Source organism: Schistocerca nitens, chromosome 4 (assembly GCF_023898315.1).
Source record: "Schistocerca nitens isolate TAMUIC-IGC-003100 chromosome 4, iqSchNite1.1, whole genome shotgun sequence".
NCBI classification, from domain to species: domain Eukaryota; kingdom Metazoa; phylum Arthropoda; class Insecta; order Orthoptera; family Acrididae; genus Schistocerca; species Schistocerca nitens.
Window position 1 is genome coordinate 628,862,067 of NC_064617.1, and position 25,403 is coordinate 628,887,469.

Here is a 25,403-nt window from a genome sequence, read left to right on the forward strand (position 1 = left end):
TTTACATATAAGGGACGGTATAGCCACCATTGGTGTGCCCCTCTCATCTCTTTCTTTCTCCTCTCCATCATAGTTTCGAATTTTTCGATTCTATTTCTCTTCCTCTAGCCTAGCTACCTCTTCTATATCTCTTTCACCCCATTATATCGTCTTATGTCTCTGCTCGATGAGAATAACTCACAAGCTGCAACAACATAACGACAAAATTCCCAACTAGGAATAGGACTGACATTTATAAAAAGAAAAATATGTTTACTTTCATATACATAGTCATTACTATTATTATTATTCTTTACTTTCTCAGACTTAAGTCTGGTTAAAAATGAAAAGTGACGCGGACCTTGATCAGGCGTCACTTCCTTTTAACTGTATGGTATGTGTTATATTGCATTTAGGAACTTTCGGGTAATTGAACATGTATCAATAATTACTGATTTCTGTAGTTGTATATATACGTTTGGATGTAGCTCTATTGCATTGATGTACTGGTGGATATTGTGTGGTATGACTCCTGTAGTTGATAGTATAATTGGTATGATGTCAACTTTATCCTGATGCCACATGTCTTTGACTTCCTCAGCCAGTTGGATGTATTTTTCAATTTTTTCTCCTGTTTTCTTTTGTATATTTGTTGTATTGGGTATGGATATTTCGATTAGTTGTGTTAATTTCTTCTTTTTATTGGTGAGTATGATGTCAGGTTTGTTATGTGGCGTTGTTTTATCTGTTATAATGGTTCTGTTCCAGTATAATTTGTATTCATCATTCTCCAGTACATTTTGTGGTGCATACTTGTATGTAGGAACTTGTTGTTTTAAAAGTTTATGTTGTAAGGCAAGCTGTTGATGTATTATTTTTGCTACATTGTCATGTCTTCTGGGGTATTCTGTATTTGCTAGTATTGTACATCCGCTTGTGATGTGATCTACTGTTTCTATTTGTTGTTTACAAAGTCTGCATTTATCTGTTGTGGTATTGGGATCTTTAATAATATGCTTGCTGTAATACCTGGTGTTTATTGTTTGATCCTGTATTGCAATCATGAATCCTTCTGTCTCACTGTATATATTGCCTTTTCTTAGCCATGTGTTGGATGCGTCTTGATCGATGTGTGGCTGTGTTAGATGATACGGGTGCTTGCCATGAAGTGTTTTCTTTTTCCAATTTACTTTCTTCGTATCTGTTGATGTTACGTGGTCTAACGGGTTGTAGAGGTGGTTATGAAATTGTAGTGGTGTAGCCGATGTATTTATATGAGTGATTGCTTTGTGTATTTTGCTAGTTTCTGCTCGTTCTATAAAGAATTTTCTTAAATTGTCTACCTGTCCATAATGTAGGTTTTTTATATCGATAAATCCCCTTCCTCCTTCCTTTCTGCTTAATGTGAATCTTTCTGTTGCTGAATGTATGTGATGTATTCTATATTTATGGCATTGTGATCGTGTAAGTGTATTGAGTGCTTCTAGGTCTGTGTTACTCCATTTCACTACTCCAAATGAGTAGGTCAATATTGGTATAGCATAAGTATTTATAGCTTTGGTCTTGTTTCTTGCTGTCAATTCTGTTTTCAGTATTTTTGTTAGTCTTTGTCTATATTTTTCTTTTAGTTCTTCTTTAATATTTGTATTATCTATTCCTATTTTTTGTCTGTATCCTAGATATTTATAGGCATCCGTTTTTTCCATCGCTTCTATGCAGTCGCTGTGGTTATCCAATATGTAATCTTCTTGTTTAGTGTGTTTTCCCTTGACTATGCTATTTTTCTTACATTTGTCTGTTCCAAACGCCATACTTATATCATTGCTGAATACTTCTGTTATCTTTAGTAATTGGTTGAGTTGTTGATTTGTTGCTGCCAGTAGTTTTAGATCATCCATGTATAGCAAATGTGTGATTTTGTGTGGGTATGTTCCAGTAATATTGTATCCATAATTTGTATTATTTAGCATGTTGGATAGTGGGTTCAGAGCAAGGCAGAACCAGAAAGGACTTAATGAGTCTCCTTGGTATATTCCACGCTTAATCTGTATTGGCTGTGATGTGATATTATCTGAATTTGTTTGGATATTAAGTGTGGTTTTCCAGTTTTTCATTACTATGTTTAGGAACTGTATCAATTTAGGATCTACTTTGTATATTTCCAATATTTGTAGTAACCATGAGTGGGGTACACTATCAAAAGCTTTTTGGTAATCAATGTATGCGTAGTGTAGAGACCTTTGTTTAGTTTTAGCTTGATATGTCACCTCTGCATCTATTATCAGTTGCTCTTTACATCCTCGCGCTCCTTTGCAGCAGCCTTTTTGTTCTTCATTTATAATTTTGTTCTGTGTTGTATGTGTCATTAATTTCTGTGTAATGACTGAAGTTAATATTTTGTAGATTGTTGGTAGGCATGTTATGGGGCGATATTTAGCTGGGTTTGCTGTGTCTGCTTGATCTTTAGGTTTCAGATAAGTTATTCCATGTGTAAGTGTATCAGGGAATATGTATGGGTCTGCAATGTAACTGTTAAATAATTTAGTTAGATGTGAATGTGTCGAGGTGAACTTCTTTAGCCAGAAATTTGCTATTTTATCATTTCCAGGGGCTTTCCAATTGTGCGTAGAATTAATTGCTCGGGTGACTTCATGTTGCAAAATTATCACTTCAGGCATTTGTGGTATCATCTTGTATGTATCTGTTTCTGCTTGTATCCACCGTGCATGCCTGTTATGTTGTACCGGGTTTGACCATATGCTGCTCCAGAAGTGTTCCATGTCTCTTATGTTTGGTGGATTGTCTATTTTTATGTGTGTGTTATCTATTGTTTGGTAAAATTTCTTTTGGTTTGTGTTGAATGTTTGGTTTTGTTTCCTTCTATTTTCACTTTTTTTGTATCTTCTAAGTCGTTTCGCCAAAGCTTGTAATTTTTGCTTCTTTTCATCTAATTGCTCTATTGCTTCTTGTTGTGAGATTTTACCTAACCTTTTTCGTTTTTTGTCTGATATTTCATTTCTTATAAATTGTGTTAACTGTCCGATGTCTTTTCTCAGTTTTTCTATTCTGATTTGTAGCCTGTGTTGCCATGCTGGTTTTGTGGGTTTCTTCTGTGTGTTGGTTGGTTCTGATATCTGCCTAGTGTGTTTATTTAGTGTAGTGAGTGCACCTACATAAACCAGTAGTTGTAACTCTTCCATAGTTGTGTTTTCACTTATTTTGTTGTGTATGATTGTGTTGATAGTTTTTATTGTTGTTTCGACTTGTGGGTTATTTGGTGGTCTATGCAAGAATGGTCTTATGTCTGTATTTGTGTCTTTGTATTCTATATATGTCAGCTGAAATTTTTCTTCTATATCTAACATGTGTGTCACTTCGTGTTCTATTTGTGCTTGTGCTGGTGGCTGTCTTAAAATTTCATTTTCCTCTGATTGTTTAATTGATGCGTGTTGTTCTTTGTTTGTTTGCTCTGGGATGTTTGAGTCCATTACTGTATTTTCTTCTTCTTCTAATTGCACATTATTTTGTTCCAGTATTTGTTGTACTTGTTGTTTGATGTTTTCTAATTCTGACTGGGGTATCCTGTTATTTTTTATTATTACACGAATCTGATCAGCTAGACGTTGTTCTGTTAAAAATTTTAATTCTGGGTATCTGGTAATAAATGTTGTGTATACTTGTGATCTGTATCCAGTTGTGTTGGTTCCTAGGTTTGTTGCTTGGTAATAACAGAACATGAGGTGTCGATTAACTTCATCTGACCATCTCATCCTCTATCTTTGTTTTCCTTCTAGGGTGGTTGCAGGAAGCATATCCTGCAAAACACCTCTATTTGGATTTAAATCATTTTCCAGTTGGCTAGCAGTGTCGTTACCATTGTGGGTGGGCATAGGGTTCAAGCGTCGTCCCCGACCATGACGGCGCTTGTCCGAGGCTTCTTTAGTTCTGTCCTGAACCAAGTAATCACACTAAAAGGGGGGTTAGCCCTATTAGTGGTTTGTTCTTTTCGTCGCCTTTTACGACTGGCAGAACATACCGGAGGCCTATTCTTTTCCTGGGCCTCCATTATTATTATTATTATTATTATTATTATTATTATTATTACTCTTGATTGTTATAATTATTTTTTGATTGTTATAATTATCATTGTACTACTGTTATAATCTCTATTTTATCTTCTTTAACATTAATACTATGTAACACGTTTATGTCCTTAATGTTCCGTACAAACTGAAATTCATTCAATTTGAGTATGCCTGATTAGGTGTAAGAGAGGACATGAAGGCCCTAATCTTGCCAGGTAAAATAAATGCATAAATAAAATTAAAAAAATATAAATTTATGTGTGATAGGATGTGCCACGGAATACAGAGCTTCATATAGAAATTCACGCCTTTCATTGATGCAGAAGTCACAGAAGGCACTCACTTTGTCACTGTAACTGTTCAAAGATCTCAAGTTGGTGCACCTTTATCCTGGCCGACCGGAGTGGCCAAGCGGTTCTAGGTGCTACCGTCTGGAGCCGCGCGACCGCTACGGTCGCAGGTTCGAATCCTGCCTCGGGTATGGATGTGTGTGTTGTCCTTAGGTTTGTTAGTTTTAAGTAGTTCTAAGTTCTGGGGGACTGATGACCTCTCAGAAAGTAAGTCCCATAGTGCTCAGAGCCATTTGAACCTTTTTCTTGTCATTGTGTTGTTGATGATTACTGCATACTATACGTATAAAGGCGTAGTAAATAACTAAAAAATCTAAATGGAACGTGGTTGAGGAGCACAGTGGATTTTATTGATGGGCAGTTCAGTCATAAATTTCTCTTTCTCGTCAGATTTATAACAGCGTGTCAAAAAACTGATGTCATATGTTCATAATAAACCTGGAAGCTTCTATTTCGAAGCTGTTTGACAGTAAGACTTATAAATTGACTAACGTGTCCGCCCCGACAGCAGAGTGGTCAGCGCGACGGATTGTCATGCCAAGGGGCCCGGGTTTGATTCCCGGCTGGGCAGGAGATTTTCTCCGCTGAGGGACTGAGTGTTGTGTTATCCTAATCATCACTGTCTCATCCGCATCGACACACAAGTCGCCGAAGTGGCGTTGACTCAAAAGATTTGCACCATGCGACCGGTATTCCCGACGGGAGGCCCCAGCCACACGACATTTCATTACTATTAATTAATCAGAACATTTCAAATCATTTGTACCTCGTGAATTATGTAACAGGTGTAGTATTGTCTGTGGACATTGTGGTTTGATACAAAATATTCTGTAATGCCTAGCGCAAAATTTTTCAACTTTCCATGAACACTGACATTAATTTTCTATTACGATGCAGTAACGAAAACTACATGGTCTACTCCTTCTTTACTGTGATGGTGTGCTTTTTCAAACTACCCAGCGAATGCCAATAGGCAAGATATCAGCACCTTAGGATTTGTCGATGCTTTAGTTGGCAACCTGACATTCCAATGCAGAATTGTTACTTCTCATTGTATGTCCCTCCCTGTCGTGTGGTGATGTCAATTCCCGACGACAGCAGTCCGTGTCTACTCCATTTAGGAATCGTCTCAAGCTGCACAGTTTAAGAGTGTACAAACGGGAATTTCTCAGATCTCGGTCGGTACAGATCTCTATCGGTATAATATTGCTGGCTGGAGTGCTCACCTGAAACCCTTCCTTGACGGAGAACCTACCGTTGTTGGTGGCGTGCATTATGTCTACGATGTTGTGCTGTGTCCACCCTCAACAAGTTCGTAGTTTTTCCACGGAACAAATTCGTATTGCACCGTTTCAGGTGTTTAAAAATTGCCGAAGTATTCAGCGAATTTGGAAGTGTTTTCTGTGCAGGCTAAGAGACGAATGTAAGCAGAAGTAATGCTTCGGAGTATCTCTCGACACAGACTTGTATGGTAGGATAATGTACCAGTTATGACAGGCACAGTAACGTACTTGAAATTCCCATTATAGCAGGGGTCCTCAGCGTTAATATCAACCTTCATTTCCTGTGACTTCCATAAACCAGTCCCCACGAATATACGTCACATCCATTCACAGCATCATTTCCGCCACATCCCACAATCTGTGAAATACGAGTATTCTAGCGAAGGCAAACTCGACGTCCTCTGTAAGGTCTTGAAACATAGATTTACCCTTGTCTACTTTAAGGCTGCTCTCAAATTGCTTTTCTCGAGCGTAAACAGTTGCACTGTCTAATATACCATATTTCGTTTGTTTTACATACAGTAAAAGGCCAGCTGGCTGAATGTTCGTCTTTATATTCTAGGTTTATATGATGCTTCACTAGGGCGTGTAAGCTTAAAGAAAGTGTTATCACCCTAGCGTATAGATATAGACGTGTGTAAATAATAGATTACGGTATCAAAACAAGGGATGTACCGATAGAGGTGATTCGGTGATTAAGACATTGAATCTGTATTTTCAAATCTCTGTGCAGCCATATCCATACTTTTTCTGTATTTTCTTATCCTGCTTAAGGCTGTTGCAGCCACGATACCTTTTAGGAACACATGGTTAAGTATGTTATTCATTCTTTTCAATTCTAAACGTGTCCTCGTCTCTAATCATCTCGTTGTTGACAATATATTATACCATAATCTCCTTACCTTATTCATAATGGTTTGAGAACAGCACACTTGTTTCCGAAAATGCCAGTGAAGAATAAAGCACTTGTTTTAAAAGCGTACCGTGGGTTGCAGTTTTTTTCTACCTCAATGACGTTCCTTCTGTGTCATAAAGCGAAGCATCTGGACGTATAGACTGCGAAAGTATCTTAACCGTCTCTACATCGTTCACTTTTAAAAATGCTTGCTAGCGCCATGAATACTGTATTTCGATAAACTGTTGATTGTAATGTTTACCTCCAACTTTATGTTTAGCTACCTCACTCCTAAATTTAACATTCGAACTAAAACGTAAAAACTGAAATTGAATGGATTTTAAGTTCATCAAATATTTTTATCTCTAAAATCAAGTAATACGTTTGGCTTTGAAGTATTGAAGTATGACAGATATGACTAAACTTTCATTTTGCGTAGCTATAGATTTCATTAATTAAAAGATAATTATTTTCCTCTAATACAATCATCATGGAGTGCAAAACTGGACCTAATTAAATCGATTGTAGTATTAACAGGTTGCAGCATAAAAATCCAGATAAATGTGAACAATTTTCTTAAGGGTGTAAGACAGCTTATCGACAGAAGTGAATATATTTCTGGATCGTCGTTTTTGTGTTAGGTATTACACAACTAATTTCATAGTTCTTTTCTGTTTTAGGTCTGTACCTGTATATTTTGGTGGTGGAGACATTTACGGGGAAAAATATACAACTCAGCGCCTACGTAATAATTGGCTGGGGTAAGTACTTCACTTTGAATCCTCTTCAAGACAATTTTAGATTTAAATGATAAAACTTCTCATATACTTTACGAGCCACAGGAAGAAAATTACTTTCAATGTTGCAGTGACAGTCTACAACGTAATGTCGACAAAAAAGAGTAAATCTCGAGAAAGCACTGACACAAATCATAGCGCGCAAGCACGCGCTCTCCCCTCCCCCCAAACACACAAACACACACACAAATTTTCACACACACACTCTCTCACACGCCCATGGGCGCGCGGCTTTTAGGTGAATTGAAAGTATGTACTGTTTACTAAAGCACCTGCACTCCAGCAGTAATGACCGTAAAATTTTTTCAAACCATTAAAAAGTGTATCCAAAGCAAACAGTTATGATAAATCAACAGATATGGGCAATTTTGCTTTTAGGGCAAGATTAAACTGCAATTTTAATGTCATGCATGATAAGAAAAGACTCATCTGTCCCATCCCTGAATTGTGGTCACATGGATACCAAACAGAAAGCATACAAAGAAGGACAGCACGAATGAGACGGGTTTATCTGACCAGTGGAAGAGTGTCAATGATATACTTACAAAACAGCACACACTTGAAGATTGAAGGAAACTGTCCCGAGAAAACTTAAAAAGGTTCAAGAACCAATTTCAAGAAATGAATATAGGAATACTATATGGGAATACTACGTTTCGGTCCTTTTTCTCTAGTCACCTACAGTAACCGTTATTTGATATAACAGTAGAAATATGATTTCGTAATGACCGACACGAGGCACGAGCAGTATGTAAGTGATAGAGAACTAATAATTCTAAACATTGACCAGTCATATATATAATAAGGCTATTGTTATGATCTAAATGTTCCTCTACAAGAGGACATATCTCATTTAACCACTAGTGGATACGATTACCTATGGCGATAAATGTGAATCTAAACGTTGTAGGACAACCTTAATCACAGTGTTACAAGGGCTGTAGGAAGTAAGGCCATACTAGTGCTACAAAACTATACGCGAAAAAAAAAGTAAAATATATATCAAAAGTTTAATATATTCGTTTTATGTTGCAGGAGTAATGTTGATTGTCTCAACGTCGTAAACTATTAATAATAATACCTATCAACTCTAGCTCTAACTCTATAAAGAAGACTGAAGATATGGAAAACTTCTACGTTCATAATGTTTCCCTTGTACATACTGTGAAAGGAAGAGAATAGCACACGAATGAATCCTAGTATGTAATTCCAGACGGTACGTCCTATCACCTCTTCCAGTAGTGTGGTTATATATGACAGGAAGGAAACTCCTTTCTGATGAAGCTTGTTTCGAGATTCTACTACAAATAACGAATTCTTGAAATACTTCCAATTACGCGTAATTTTGCTGTGAAAAAGAAAATTAGTTTTACACATTATTTTCAGAACAAATGATTTCATTCGCTTAACTACGCCTCTGATTACATAAATTTAAACACCAAGTGAAATATGTGAAAAGCCCGAAACATGTGTCTGTAATCGGGACGTCAGGGCGCATATATTAATGCATAAAATCCCTTAATGGTCATATTATTTATGCATACAAAGTCTAAAAAAGCAAGTACGTAATTTTAACAGTCAAAAACGAATTAAAATGATTTTAAAATACGGGAGGTATATCTGTTCTACTGTCCATAAAGGTTATTTCTATTTAAAGTATGCCCTTGTGTACTATATATGCTTGAAGGTTAAAAAGACTACAGAAATAGACGTCACTGAAGAAATAATAACCATTTATGACGAACTGAGTCACAATTCATACATGAACTATTATTTCTCAAAAGTGTAACCGTCGTTTAAACAATTTCGGTCGACACATGCATTACTCAGACACACTGCCCGAAACAGAGTTTGCTGTGAAGGGGTACATTCTTCCCTTATTCGCCATCGAAGCGAAAATGCTGGTTTTCCATGAAATAAGTGGAACTGAGTAAACTGAGTAAAATGGAACGATATGCACACAGATTTGCAATGAATTTCCTATCAGAATAGAGGACAACGATTGCTCACTGAGCTTGAGACGTACTGTATTTGGTTTTGTTCTTCACAATTACTGCCTTCTGCGTGGCTAAGTACGGGTATAATAGGGGACGCAATCGATTTATTTGGGGTCAGTAAATGGGTATACAATAGTTACAACCTCATAATACCAACAAAAATATAAAGTAGAAATTGTTTATAACTACTACAGAACTACTACTGAGCCCTTATTCAGTTCTCCAACTGTTAGTACTGCTTGAGGCAAACAACATTTCATCTAGAAATGTCATTAGCCCGCTTATGTTGCCGTTGTAGTGTTAATTTGGAAATTTGTGGTAAGATGTTATGGGGCCAAACTACTGAAGTCATCGTTCCCTAAGCTTACACACTACTTAATCTAACTTAAACTACCTTACGCTAAAGGCCACACACATACCCATGCCCGAGGGAGGACTCGAACCTCCGACGGCGTTCTCATGTACCTTTTGTGGTATGGGCCCCTATGCTACACACCAACGACTATATACCTCACACTGACTTTTCACACTGACTCCTTCAGACAAACTTTACAACTGAACTTCGTTATTTCCTATCCCATCCGTCAGTTTTACTGCTCCTGTTAATACACATCGATAAAACGAATAACGCACTAGATCAATCTGGGGCCGCTCTATGGAGTGGGCGCAGAAAACGCCGTATTAAAAATTATTTTGTTTGAACAGGAAACAAATCGACACTTCCCATCGACGATAGGCGTCTTATGAAGGACTTTGTGAGCAGGTTTTGTTTCGGCTGAATACAGCTTCGCGTTACAAAAATGAAATTGCAAGTATCTGCCGAAATAGTAGACAACATGTGCCTGACGATCCCTAGGAGAGACACCCAAGATGACGACTGGGTGGATAGCAAAAGAGATAAACGGAAGAGTAAAAATAACCTAGAGTCTTTCAAACTCCAGAGGTCGTAAATAGAGAAATGATGAAGTATTTAGGGGAAAAATGATTTAGAGAACAGGGTGGTAGGGAGCACTGTGGTTGTAATGAGAATGAAATACAGGTGAGTGGGAGTTGTGAATGTGTAGCGCATGACTGAAGGATGGCCTTTCCTGGATTCCTAAAAGATAATAAATAACGAAATGACTACTGACGACGTAATGGAACAAAGTGCTCTGTGGGATGTGGGTGGGGGAAGAGGATGGGGGCAGATAGAGTTAGGTAGGTTGGGTGGGGGAGGGTGTGGGGGGGGGGGCGCCATCACCATTGAGGAACATGTAGAAGAAACGTTGATATATAAAGCTGAAGACTGCAAAATCGTAAAGCAGGGTGGACACTGAACGATTGTTGGTGGTGTTGATGATGGACCTACTGCCCCAAGTTGTAACCAGAGTCAGTTTCGAATACGAAAGTACGTTCGCCAATGAAAGTGCGTGTATTGCGGACACAGCGTACAAACAGAACTGCCTCCTGGACGGAGGATGCTATTTTATATACGAGCACCGCTTATTTCAGGACATGCGAACATCAGAAACACAAGAAATTTCGAGAACTTTCTGGAAATGATAAATGCTATACAAATATTTGCCGGTGATCATTTTTGATCTCATGAACAACATAACGCCTCATAGCGTCGCTAATCAGTATGCAGCACAGGTCGTGCCTATATTGCATGTGAATAAAACTTTATTAATGGCGGAATATTCTTCAGGGTGCTCCTTCTTCATTCCGTATTAGTCAGGGCTTTATCTATAAAGCGTAAACAGCAACAAGCGCTGATTTTATCGTATAGCTGTCGTAGTGAATGTTTACCATTGGTATAGGAAAGTGGGAATACAGTTACAAATATCAAAAAAAGTTTTGCATCGCCTTGGATCCGAGAGTTCCGGAATCTGTACAGAAAATTGGAACAGAGATCAACATAAACATTACTTCCGCCCTTTTTATTGCTCATGAAAAACACATATTGCATGTTATACCACCGTAGAGTGAGACCTTCAGAGGTGGTGGTCCAGATTGCTGTACACACCGGTACCTCTAATACCCTGTAGCACGTCCTCTTGCATTGATGTATACCGGTATTCGTCGTGGCATACTATCCACAGGTTCATCAAGGCACTGTAGATCCACATTGCCCCATTTCTCAACGGCGATTCGGGGTAGATCCCTCAGAGTGTTTGGTGGGTCACGTCGTCCGTAAACAGCCCTTTTTAGACTATCCCAGGTATGTTCGATAGGGTTAATGTCTGGAGAACATGCTGGCCACTCTAGTCGAATGATCTCGTAATCCTGAAGGAAGTCATTCACAAGATGTGCACGATGGGGCCGCGAAGTGTCGTCCATGAAGACGAGTGCCTCGCCAATATGCTGCCGACACGGTTGCACTATCGGTCGGAGGATGGCATTCACGTATCGTACAGTCGTTACGGAGCCTTCCATGACCACCAGAGGCGTACGTCGGCGCCAAATAATGGCTCACCAAAACAGCAGGGAACCTCTACCTTCCTGCTCTCGTTGGACATTGTGTCTAAGGCGTTAAGCCTGACCGGGTTGCCTCCAAATACGTCACAGACGATTGTCTGGTTGAAGGAATATGCAACACTCATCGGTGAAGAGAATGTGATGCCAGTCCTGAGCGGTCCATTTGGCATGTTGTTGGGCCCATCTGTACCGCGCTGCATGGTGTCGTGGTTGTAATGATGGACGTCGCCATGGACGTCGAGAGTGAAGTTGCGTATCATAAAGCCTCTTGTGCAAAGTTTGAGTCGTAACAAGACGTCCTGTGGCTGCACGAAAAGCGTTGCTGTCAGGGTTCCTCCCAGTCATAATCCGTAGGTAACGGTTATCCACTGAAGTAGTAGCCATTGGGCGGCCTGAGCGAGGCATGTCATCGACAGTTCCTGTTTCTCTGTATCTCCTCCATGTCCAAACAACATCGCTTTGGTTTACTCCGAGACGCCTGGACACTTCCCTTGTTGAGAGCCCTTCCTGGCACAAAGTAACAATGCATACGCGATGGAACCGCGGTATTGACCGTCTGGGAATGGTTGAACTACGGACAACAATAGCCTTGTACCTCTTTCCTGGTGGAATGACTATAACTGATCGGCTGTCGGACCTACTCCGTCTAATAGATGCTGCTCATGCATTGTTGATTACGTGTTTGGGCGGGTTTAGTGATATCTCAGAACAGTCAAAGGGACTATGTCTGTGATACAATATCCAAAGTCAATGTCTATCTTCAGGAGTTCTGGGACCGGGGTGATGCAATTTTTTTTATGTGTGTGTATTTACCACATGTTTATTAGGTCGATTTCTCGCCTGTCTGTCTGTCCAGTACAAATTTTGCCACCGTTTTTAAACTAACTTACCAATGAGCTAGAGACTTGACATTTTCAACATAGCTCGATGGCAATGCGCTATTAAGTCGGTTCCTTACCTGTGTGATCCGACATTTTCAACATAGCTCGATGGCAATGCGCTATTAAGTCGTTTTCTTGTCTGTGTGATCCACGTAGCTCCACAGAGGCGCAGGTGGAGAGAAAAGAGTTGGTGATTCCAGACATCTCAGCTGCCCTGCAGGACCGGCGTGTTGTGCAGGTAGTATCAAAATGTGTTCTAGGAACTATTCGAGCAGACAGGCACATATGAGCACAGAATGCTGTATTGTCCATCAGTTCAGTACAAATTTTGGAGTTGATTTTAAATTAATTTTCTGATGACCTAGAGATTTAAAATTTTGAATGTAGTTCACAACTGATTGACAATGCAATATTAACTCGACTTTTTGTCTCTCATGTGGCAGAGGTTACTTTGTGCACCACTGCAATTTCCCATTTTTCTCTTCCATTTTTGAATGGTCCTTTGGAAGAATTATCGCTGGCAAGGCTCCACATGAGCTTAGATCTCTGTCATTTTTAACTTCACGGCCTTTTAACGAAATAAACATAGACGCAAGAAATATATTAGTTGAGTCAGATGAAGGGAATCGGTAAGATACGTGAAATTTACCACATATCGCTGTTGTAGGCTCATCGGAATCATATGAAATTGATTTAAAAATTTCACCAACACCTGTATAAAAACTAGAAATTAAATATTTAAATAGAGTTTATAATATACTACATTTCTAAAGCAAACTGAAAACTATAAAATAATTTCTCGTAGCCCCGTACAGCTTCCTAACCACATACAGATAGTTTCAAAATCTGTAAATGTGAATGTTTGATAGCTAAGAAAATATTCTTAACATTAAAAACGAGAAACACGGGGCGCACACAGTACACTATTAATGCAAGAAAAGTTATCCACATTATTATTAAACAACTTATTAATGGATGTATGAATAGATCAACTCCTTGATATTGTCTATTGCAAGTGCCCATTTTCTTTGTTTTAAATCTTAAAGGTATTTTCATAGCTTTTTAAAATTCACAATCACAAATGTTCAAGACTATCCGTACGGGTTTACGAATCTATTGGTCTAAGAAAAATTATTTTATACGGTTTAGTATCATGTAACCCTATGATACGTTTAAAATTAGTTTTTATTCAAATGATTACATACATTTTTATGATGGACAGTGCTTCGTTGGTCGCCAAATATAGCAATGCCTAATAGCTGCTGAGCAACAGAAGTTTCATGTAAACCGTTCTTGCTTGTCAGGATGTGCTCGATGTTCTGGGGCTTCATGGTGTTTGCAGATGGGTTTGGAGAAGGATGTACGGATGAGTAAGCCGCAGGAACGGCAGTGGTGACTAAAAACACGTCGTTATTTATCAGTTCAGCATAGTCTTCCGAGTGGGCCCTCTTCTCCTGCACGATACGACATTCGCTCGTAGTTTTCTGGTGCTGTACCAGCAGGCAAAGCAGGCATGAGTCAATGGAAAATACACATTACATGCTGACATGGCATCACAGGTACGCCAGAGCTGAGTTGTCAGCAGCGTCCGTAGCACCGCTTGTGGCGTCGCATGGGCAGCTAGCAGCAACTTCTGCCGTTGCGGTGCTGCTCAGACTACAACTCTGAACTGCTGGCTGGTGAGTGGCGGCAGGCAATGGTGAGTGGCCCCATAGAGGCAGCGGCAGTGTGCTGGATGCCACGGCATGAACAAGCAGGTGGGTCACGGCCTGCCGGCGTCAACAACGTCTTCATAGCTGTGTTAGTAGATCTCGCAGCAACAACAGGCACACGGCAGGCGCTGCACTGTGCCGGTCATGACATGCTCATCTCGGCCTGGGTTTCAATCCCGCAACTCGGTGCTGACCACACGGAAAGGCGGCATTTGTGTGTCACCGCGGAAGCGTGTGAAACAAGGTCACTTACTGGCATTTGTCTGTTCCCAGGCTGCGTGTTTCAAACTGCAGTAAGTTACTACTGTCCCAGGTTGCCGGCACGCAGAAGTGGCAGTACAAAATCAGGCACTTTGTACGGTGAACCTGTCAGCAGGATGTTGACCACGGCTTCTTGCGCCCTATATAAGGAGATGAAAGTGACTGTTTCTTAAGCTGTTACAATGTCTTTACGCCACAAATAATGCACTTTAATACAGATGCCAGAGTGGAAAGTATATGACAATAGTTAGTATTAAATAGTGATGATTAAGAATAACAAATCTTCGCTTACAAAATTAGTCTTGCATGAGGCTCCAGTTCACAATGACGAAAGGTCGTGGAATTGAATGTAAAGTCTAATGTAAAGTCTTAGATCTTATCAGACTCTGCGTGCTCCAATGCGAGTCAGTCTTTTGTTAGCTGTAAACTCCCATAACACATCATGGAGCTGTAGCTGGAAATCCAGTGGTCATTTTGACCAAAAGTAAAACACTTATGAAAACATTTCGGTGTGAAAAGCCATTTTCATTCCAAACTAGGATCTGAATAATGCTCCACTGCGAGTTAAAAATGAGACCATCTCTAACATGCTACTAGGTGTGGTGTGTGTGACATAAGTTTCTTCTCCAAGAATGTGTGATAAACTTGCTCCGCCACTGCGCATTATTTATTTGTTACGTCTTGTATGTACTCCAGCTGAACGACTGAGACTAGTGCAAGTCTGACCAGCTACTTGACGTAACTTTCGTTTCCTCGATTGATATATAGTCTCTTTGGATTCGTGCGGATTCATGGAACTCTTGAGCACTCCGTAATGTCCCTGTTGACATTCTGCGATGTTTCATGCTTTATAACGTCTGCCGTAGATCGTAACACTTGTCATGTATTTCTTGTTCCATTACATTATTCACTTTGCTAGACAGAAAGCTCATATGGTTACTTACGTTGCCAAAATATTATTAATTAGGATACAATGAATAAGCGTGTGTTCCCATGTATTTGCGTCATTTTCTTACATAAATATGTAGAGGCTAAACTTTGACAATCAACATTTGCTTGAGGATCTACATTTCACCAAACGGCAACACAATTAAAAACTTATAGATCAAATTGAGCCTCCAGTACCACCCATTGTTTGAACCATGATACAATGGCGTTGCGGGGGACGAAACCATACACGTGTAGAGTTGAGCTTTGTTTTGGCGCTAGTCGTGTCAGCTAACACTGTGTTTGTAGTTTGCACTATGTTTGTACAGGACGCTATGAACTGTGATGGCGTAGACTCGTCCTTAAAACCACAAGCGTAGCCACGTGAACAACAGTTAATATATTCATAATCACTATCAATCAGAAATAAATATTTTCTATGATTTTCCTGGTAACAAGCGTAAACAATGATTACAGTTTATATGATTTTGGAATTTGTTCTGAATACATCTTCCTCATTGACAGTGTGTTACTCTTTTTGTGAGTTTATTGACTCATAATAAGTTGATTTGTTTCGTTAATTGCAAATATTTTTGGCTTTCTGTATTGGTATCGGACCTTTTTGGTGCGCTACAGATAACGGGCAGTCAAATGAAAACGAGACATATTTATTATTCCAAAAGCAGTCGCTCTAACAGTTTATATATTCATCTTACTGCGGTACAAGACGATCAGTGCCTTACGGAACAATGTTTGCCGCGGCCTACGGACCCGTGAATAGACCCAGATGAGAACCTTTTCGTCCGAAGCAAATCGATGGCCATGAATGTTAATCTTCAGGGTACCAAAATTCCGAAAAAGCAAGGTGCAAGAACGGCACTGCGTGCATTGTTGGCTCCGACGCATGCTCACCGACTCCAAACGAGGATACCATGTTTCACCTCACGCGACAATACTGAACAAGACACAATACTTTGTATAATGATACGTTTCCAGGTGGCGCAGTGATGTCGGCATTTTGTTCACCTTCTGCTCCTCCATCAGTCAGGGGAACCCACAGCACACGGATTTTCCAGAATTTTAGGTTCTCTGCCACAATGGTGTGAGCGTTACCGTGACTCATGCCCCATGTGAGAAGAATGTCTTCCAACGTCCTCCGTCGTTCACTTATGTCTGCAATATTCAACACAGAAATGGCAGAAGGGCTAATGACACGACGAACCTGTTCTAGCCGACTGTCGTTTCAATGACACCCGACCTTCTCAAAATCAATAATCCCATGTAAACACACACGCATGCGACATATTATGTTCGACGTACATAACACGCATTCCGCATTACTTTCTCCTGATGATACCACTTCCACACTCAAAAACAGCACTGCACCTCGCTGTTACTCTTTCCCACCATTCACCATGAAGTCGGACGCACACACCATTCACATCTAACAGACAAATGGCACAGAATTGTGCGTTAGCGTCGTACCTCATACATTCTCAACAGAGGGCACTTCAATACATACAGCGACCTGTGTGACCAACATCCGCTCCTTGCTCGTTAATTAGTCTTGTCTCGTTTTCATTTGTCTGTCCCTTGTATATAATGTTACACCTTCTCACCATTTGTTAGCAGCAGACACAGTGGCTGCGCCAAGGACTGCGACGGCGTGGAGTTTTACAATTATTTTTTGAACTTTCTTTACAATTTCTCCTTCGTCGTCGCTGCCCAGCCTTGCGGATCCTTCCGCCTGGCTGCTGCTGAGCAGATTCTCTGACAATGCGCGCAACGCGCGCCGCTGATTGCACTCGGGAGCCTCAGGCCGCCATTGCTCCGCTGAAGCCAGGATACCCTGTGCTTGAGATGAACTCGTCGCCGCTCAGCGCCCCAGTACGGGCCCGCCCACGGAGGCGCGTCGCCGTGAGGTCAGCTGCCGACGACTGCTGTACCAGTGGCTGGGAAGCCGTCAGTCGCCAGTCGCGATGCCCGTGAGGTCCCGTCATGGACGGCCCACGCGCCGTGGAGCCGGGTTGCCGTGAAGTCTGGGCGTCAGTCCCCGGCGGCGCCTGTGACCAAGACCGCGCTGCGGCTGGTCCCGCTGGAAGTTCTCGCTGTAGTTAGTCAGCCATGGTGCCGACCGAACTCTGGCCGACCTCCAGAGCTGAAGTTGACATCTGGCGGCGAACGGATGACTCCTGCAAGCTGGAACAGACTTCCGGAATCGTCACCTACGAAGGTTGAACACTCGGACACGGACCACGTCCGTCCTCAGATCCGAACTGCTTCCTAATGGCTTCTGTCTGTTGCTGCCTGCACTCCACTATTTACATCCGGCAGGAGGACGTTTTTTACCCTCGGTGGTAGCTTTTTGTTATTACTCCTGCAGTATATTGCAGCATAACTTAGCGTGCTGGCCTCACTTCCCCTTACTAAACACTCTCCAGGCTTCGCTCGGCGCTCGGTCTGTGTGTGTCCTTGCGTCAGCCGGTTGGTAGACCGCTGCGGTCAGCGAGGCTATCTGTGCGTGCTTACTTCGCAATGCCTTGGTCGCAGGCGTACCTTTGTTTTGCCGTTCTCCACTGCGTGAAGCAACGCTTTACTACATGTGGCCGCAACAATAAGGTGATAATTTCGATACTACATATTTTAATCGCTGGATGTTTTCGCTTTCTGTAATCGTAGTGGGCTTTTCAGTTGACCAAAATACACTCTTGTCCAAAATTAAAGTAACAAATGGAAATTTTGCATAACTGCATTTATTTTACCACAAAACACTATAAAAAGTTATAGTAAAGTAGGAACAATGTGTAGAGTACAGAACTTAAACAACAGCATCAAGCATAACGGTAGACAAAAATGTTCTTCTTTTCCTCAACTTAATGTGATTGCGCACACATTATGACAACTGGTTAATGTCCTCAGTGTGGGGTGTGGTGGCCTCTGCCAGCAATAATGGCCTGACAACGACCGGATGGCTGTGAATGATGTCATCAATCTCATGTTGAGGCAATAAGGTACATTATTCCTGCAGATGGGTTAGCATGTCGCGGAGCATAGTTAATGGATGTTGATGTGATGCAACCCGTCTCCCTAGTGCTTGCCAGACATGCTCTTCTTTTTGAGTCATTAATCGTCTGACTGGTTTGTTGCGACTCGCCACGAATTCCTCTCCTGTGCAAAACTCTTCATTTAAGAGTAGCACTTGCAATCAACGTTCTCCATATTTGCTGGATGTCTTCTTTCTCTGTCTACCTCTACAGTTTTTGCTCTCTACAGCTCCTTGTAGTACCATTGAAGTTACTCCCTTCAGTCTTAACATATGTCATACCGTCCTGTCCCATCTCCATGACAATGTTTTCCCCACATTTCTTTCCTCTCCGATCCTGCGCAGAACCTCCTCATCCCTTACCTTATGAGTCCACCTAATTTTCAACATTCGTCTGTAGCACCACATGTCAAATGCTTCGATTCTCTTCTGTTCCGATTTTCCCACACTACATGTTTCACTTTCGTACAATGCTGTGCTCCAAACGTACATTTTGAGAAATTTCTTCCTCAAATTTAGGCTTGTGTTTGATGCTAGTAGAGCTCGCTTTGCCAGGTATGCCCTTGTTGCCAGTGCTAGTCTACTTTTGATGTCCTCGTTGCTCCTTCCGTCATTGATTATTTTCCTCCCTAGGTAGCAGAATTCCTTAACTTCGTGATCATCAATCCTAATTTTAAGATTCCCCCTGCTCTCATTTCTGCTACTTCTCATTACTTCCATCTTTGTTTGATTTACTCTCAGTCCATAGTCTGTACTCATTAGACTGTTCATTCCATTCAGCAGATCATGTAATTCTTCTTCATTTTCACTCAGGTTAGCTATGTCATCAGCGAATCGTGTCACAGATATACTTTCTCACTGAATTCTAATTCCACTCCTGAAACTTTCTTTTATTTCCAGCGTTGTTTCTTTGATGTACGGATTGAACAGTTAGGGCAAAATACTAAATCCCTGTCTTACGCCCTTTTGAATCCGAGCACTTCGTTCTTGGTCGTCCACTCTTATTATTCTTTCTTGCTTCTTATTGTATAGTAACCGTCTCTCCATATAGCCTACCCTTATTTTTTCAGAATATCGAATATCTTACATCACTATACATTGTCTAATGCTTTTTTCAGGTCGAAAAATCCTATGAATGTGTCTTGATTTTTCTTTAGTCCTGCTTCCATTATCAACCGCAACGTCTCAGCTGCATATCTAGTGTCTTTACCTTTCCTAAGGCCAAACTGATTGTCATGCAACACTTCTCCAATTTTATTTTCCATTCTTCTGTATATTATTGTCATCAGCAACTTGGATGCTAGAGCTATCAGTCTGATTGCGCGATAATTCTCGCAGTAACGAGCTCTTGCAGTCTTCGGAACTGTGTGGATGATATTTTTCCGAAAGCCGAGATGGTAAATCACCAGACTCATACATTCTACAACCAAACGTGAATGGTTATTTTGTTGCCACTTCTTCCAATAATTTTAAAAATTCTGATGGGATGTTATCTGTCCGTTCTGACTTACTGATCTTAAAATTCCAAAGTCCTCTTAATTATCTGACTCTAATACTGGACCCCCTATCTATTCTAAATCGACTTTTATTTCTTCTTCGTAGATGCCTTCAGTGTATTCTTTCCAACTTGTCTGCTCTGTCCTCTGGAATTCCCATTGCACTTTTAACGTTACCACCCTTGCTTTTAATTTCGCCGAAGATTATTTTGACTTTCCTTTGTGCAGAGTCAGTCCTTCCGACAATCATTTCTTTTTCATTTATCAAATTTTTCATACTGCCATTTCGTCTTAACTTCACTGCACTTCTTATTTATTTCATTCCTCAGCGACTTGTATTTCTGCATTCCTCAATTTTCCTGAACATTTTTGTACTTCCTTCTTTGATTGATCAACTGAAGTATTTCTTGTTATCCATGGTTTCTTCGCAGTTACCTTCTTTGTAGCCATGTTTTTCTTTCCTAGCCGCGCGGGATTAGCCGAGCGGTCTTAGGCGTTGCAGTCATGGACTGTGCGGCTGGTCCCGGCGGAGGTTCGAGTCCTCCCTAGGGTATGGGTGTGTGTGTTTGCCCTTAGGATAATTTAGGTTAAGTAGTGTGTAAGCTTAGCGACTGACGACTTTAGCAGTTAAGTCCCATAATATTTCAAACGCATTTGAACATTCAAAAAAAATTTTTAACATTTCTTTCCCACTTCTGTGACTGCCCTTTTTAAAAATGTCCATGCCTCTTCAGCTGTACTGCCTGCTGAGCTATTCCTTATCGCTGTATTTATAGGCTTAGAGAACTTCAAGCGTTTCTCATCATTCATTAGTATTTCTTCGCCCCACTTCTTTGCATATTGATTCTTCCTGACTAATCTCCTCAACTTCAGCCTACTCTTCATTACTACTAAATTATGGTCTGTGTATCTGCTGCTGCGTATGCCTTACAACCCAGTTTCGGATTTCGGAAACTCTATCTGACCACGATATAATGTAACTGAAATCTTCCCGTATCGCCGGCCTTTTCCAAGTACGCCTCCTCCCCTTGTGATTCTTGAACAGAGTATTCGCTATTACTAGCTGAAATTTATTACAGAACTCAATTAGCCTTTCTCCTCTCTCACTCCTCGTCCCAAGCCCTTATTCTCCTGTAACCTTTTCTTCTACTCCATATCCTAAAACCGCATTTCAGTAACCCATGACTAATTTTCGTCTCCATTTTTGTACGGTATCCTCGTATAGTTTCTCTATCTCTTCATCTTGAGCTTGTGACGTTGACAGGTATACCTGAAACATTGTTTTTGGTATGCTACCGATTCTGATAACAGCAACACTATCACTGAACTCTTCGCATTAACACACTCTCTGTCCTACCTTCCTATGCATAAAGAATCCTACACCCCTTATACCATTTCCTGGCACTGTTGATATTACCATACACTCATCTCACCAGAAATACTTGTCTTTTTTCCATCTCACTTCATTAACCCGTAGTATATCTATATTGAGCCTTTAAATTCCCATTTTCTCTCTACCTCTTTCAAACTGCTGACATTCCACACTCAGACTTGCAGAACGTTAGCCTTTCATTGATTATTCATTCTCTTTGGCTGTCCCCTCCCGGAGAGTAAGAAACTGTTCCGGAATCTTTTGCCAGTGGAGAGATCTTCACGACATTTCTTTTTTTCAAATACAGGCCACATGTCCTGTGGATACACATTATGTGTATTTAAAGCAGTGGTTTTTATTGCCTTTTGCATCCTCATGCTGTTGATCATTGCTGATTCTTCGGCCCTTAGGGCACTTTCCTACGCGAAGGACAAGCGAGTACCTTTAACCTCTGTCCGCTCCTCCGTCCTTTTTGACACAGCCGTTGGCAGAATGACTGTGACTTCTCAAGGCGGAAGTTTTTGGCCGCCGGTGTTCTAAGGGATTCTAATAGGAGGAGCTAGCAGTCAACGCCAGGAGTGGAATATCTCCCGTTTCGAAGAAAACATCAACCAACCATGTTTTACGGGGCTGAGTAATATCGGTCTTGAAAACGAAGTCTGAGCCCGCAGCACCTTGCAACAACCGTACATGATGTCCCAAGATTTCGTCAGGACACCTGACAGCATTTAAGCCTTGCCGATTCACGCCTATAATTTCATAAAGAGGTTTTAGAGTGGTCAACATAATCCCTGTCCACAGCATTGGGGATCCTCCTCGATATCGCTGTCATTCCATAATGTTTGGTCCCTATATCGTGTCCCACGTGCCGTCCAGATGCGAATCCGTCGAGAATCACTCTTCAGAACAAATCGGCACTCATCTGTAAAAAGAACATTGGCATTCTGTTCGTCTAGGTGGCATGTTGATCACTCTAGACGTTCCCTTCTGTGAAGAAGCGTCAATGAAGGCTACTCTGCCGAAGCCTTCTGTACACCGTTTGCCTCAGTTCAACACGTCTAGTGTGTGCTGCAAAGTCAGATGCCAGTTGCAGTGACGTACTAAGGCTGTACGTCGTGCCCTTGCAGCCAAATAACGGTCCTCTCTTTCTGATGACAAATACGGTCGGCCCTGCCGCGATACATCTCCGGTGTCTATTAACAACAGAACGTTTCACATTTTGCCGTAGGGCCACATCTGTTTGCTACTTTTCTGCTTCCATTCTTCCTAAGGCGGTCCACTGCCGGGTGACAGCCGTCTTCTCTGTGCCATACTGCACCGTCTGTGACAGTGCACGAAACGATTGTGGCTGTGCGACTACACGGCAAACACTACCCAGTTTGATAGTTGCCCTGACGTCATTGTTGGCATGGTTGCCCGTTGAGCGGAATGCCATCTTCCGTGCAGAACACGATGCAACGGACATCTTTTGACAATTTATGCGATTAAATCGTGAATTAGACACTGGACCGGGAAATAGCGGTTTGTTGCTTTCAAGTGATGTTCTCAATATCGTATTCCTTTCTTTGACATCATTTTTGGCTGCCAGTGTTGCAATGGGTTAATAGATTTCTGTAATGTTGTCAATTTTTCGAGGTAAGGTGTGTACGTTAAGTGACGTCCTGGACGCTATGTTGGGTCATAGTAACTTGGTGCTTCTTTCCTTTTTACGTAAACCGATGTATCGTGTTTCCTTGTTATTTTGTATCTTTGAGTATTTTCGTGATATTGTGGTTATTATTTGATATTTTAGTTTGACCCGCCTATAATCTCCAATTTCCAATGGCTGCCACTTTATTGTCGATATTTACCTTTATTCTTTTTACTTTTCGGTAACTGAAGTTTGTCCGCCAACTCTGCTTAGTGTTCAGCGTGTCTCTATGAGTGGGGAAGACCAGGTTCCGATTCACGCTACCGCCACGGAAGGTTCCTTCTTTGGAGGACTGGTACAGGTTGCTATCAGCCTCCTAAGGCCAATTAAGGAGCTGCTTCAATGGGAAGTAGAGTCTACTAGGTCAAAAAAGGCCGACAACTACTGGGAGAGCGGTGTGCTTACCCCAAGCTCTTCCATGCAGCATTCAAAGACGCTGTGGGCACAGGATGACACGGCGGTCGGTCGGTCTCGTTGGGCCAATGAAAGTCAGAGGGGGGGGGGCTTTGTTTTGTTCTGTAACTTACGTTTGTATTTTCGCGTCAGGGTAACGGGCTAATGTTATGTTTGTCTTCTTGAAACCACGTTTGCGTTGCATTTCTGGTTTGTGACGACGTCGTTGGTAAACTAGTCAATGGGTTGCATCGAAGGCTATGATTGAACCAGAAATGTCCTGAAACAGGTCTGAAAAATTACTTTAATAGCTGTTATTGGCCTTACATATTCTTCCACAGTTACAGAATTCCAAGTGCCAACAGAATTTTTCCTCTATAATTTGAAGTTGTTCCACCGTGCTGTGGGGGAAGAACGCGTTAAAACTCTGCTCCGCTGTGAGACTAATCGTAACGAGCTGAAAGTGAGCCCATAATAGCAATTACCCAGCATCCAACCTGGAGCTCGCGGAGCGCTACTGCGAAGAAATCTGGCCCCGGGCCCGGCGTGTATTAACAGCGACCTGCGCTCCTTCGCCCGCCGGCTCGGGGGCCCACGCGCCGTGCTCCAGTCAGCAATCCTCTTAAAGCCGCCTGGCGTAAGCTGCAGGCCGCTGCCGGCAGAAGCGGAAAGCTCAGATTTTCCAGGTAATCTCCGCTGGAAATCTCTCCGGCTCTTTGTGCAGCTTTCCTTGCCCTAAGTGGGCGCACGCTGTTCGGATGGGTGACACCGGCAGGCAGTTTTCCCTTTGATCTTCTGTCTCTGCTCTGTTACGGCGCAATCTGTCGCTTGCGTTGTACACCAGAATTACGAGGGGATGTAATCACTCTTGACTTGTTGGTAAAGGAATTGTGAAGCGCACGGCTGCTGAAGCCGAAGGCAGTGACCGGCATTCATTAGACGACAAGATTCCCTTGAAAGAAAAAGGGAGTATAAAATGACATTAATGAGTCAGTTCGAAGAACACATATTTTACCTACTTGTCAGGAAGCATTTTCGTCCAACAGTTGTTTATGTACAGACTGCCTTCACACCGCTTTCATAAAACAGCCTTATTAATGTTTTCTCACTCACTGAATCCCTATCCAGCATTTTTATTAAATATTCTACGATATTGGCATGGAAAGGTTACAGAGGGTCATACAAAGGAAGTCAGATCTAGCGGAGTGGAATCTCCGTCAGCAGCCGAGAATCACCATCAGCAGTGGCTTGTGGTTTGTTCACAGACTGTATACATCATTTAACTTAGTGGTATTCTCATTTACTTCTTAGTAGAAGTGAACAATAGCTCATTATTTAGCTGTTTATAAAAGTTTTAGTAATTTCTTTTGTAAGTGTTTGCACATTTTTCCACTTTTTGTGTTCAGTGCGTTAAATTTCTTAGGTTAGCTTTAGGTTATCTGTGGCTCGTGTAACATGATGTACATCATTGAAGTTCGTCTGCAGCTCGTGGTCTAGCGGCTAGAGTTGCTGCCTCTGCATCACGGCGTCCCGGGTTCGATTCCCGGCCAGGTTGGGGATTTTCTCTGCCCGAGGACTGGATGTTTGTGACAAACTCATCATTTCATCATCATCATCGTCATTCGTGACGCTGGCTGTGCAAAAATTGGACTGCGTAGCAATTGGAACTTTGTACGGGCGCCCCAAAACCAAAAGTCATCATCATCATTAAAGTTGTATAGTGACTGCACCTGTTGAGTGCATATGCAAGAGAAATTGACAACAGTCTGTAAACAGCTGCAGCTG

The 25,403-nt window shown here is 41.5% G+C and overlaps 1 protein-coding gene across 1 annotated transcript in view; it reads left to right on the top strand.

The window, feature by feature from the left end:
* Positions 1–25,403, top strand: part of LOC126252476 (diuretic hormone receptor-like) — a 1,022,674-nt gene that overhangs the window by 876,519 nt on the left and 120,752 nt on the right. Inside the window, exon 8 of the mRNA XM_049953370.1 lies at positions 7,273–7,353. Within this exon, the coding sequence (XP_049809327.1) occupies positions 7,273–7,353 (81 nt within the window). The remainder of the gene's footprint in view (positions 1–7,272; positions 7,354–25,403) is intronic.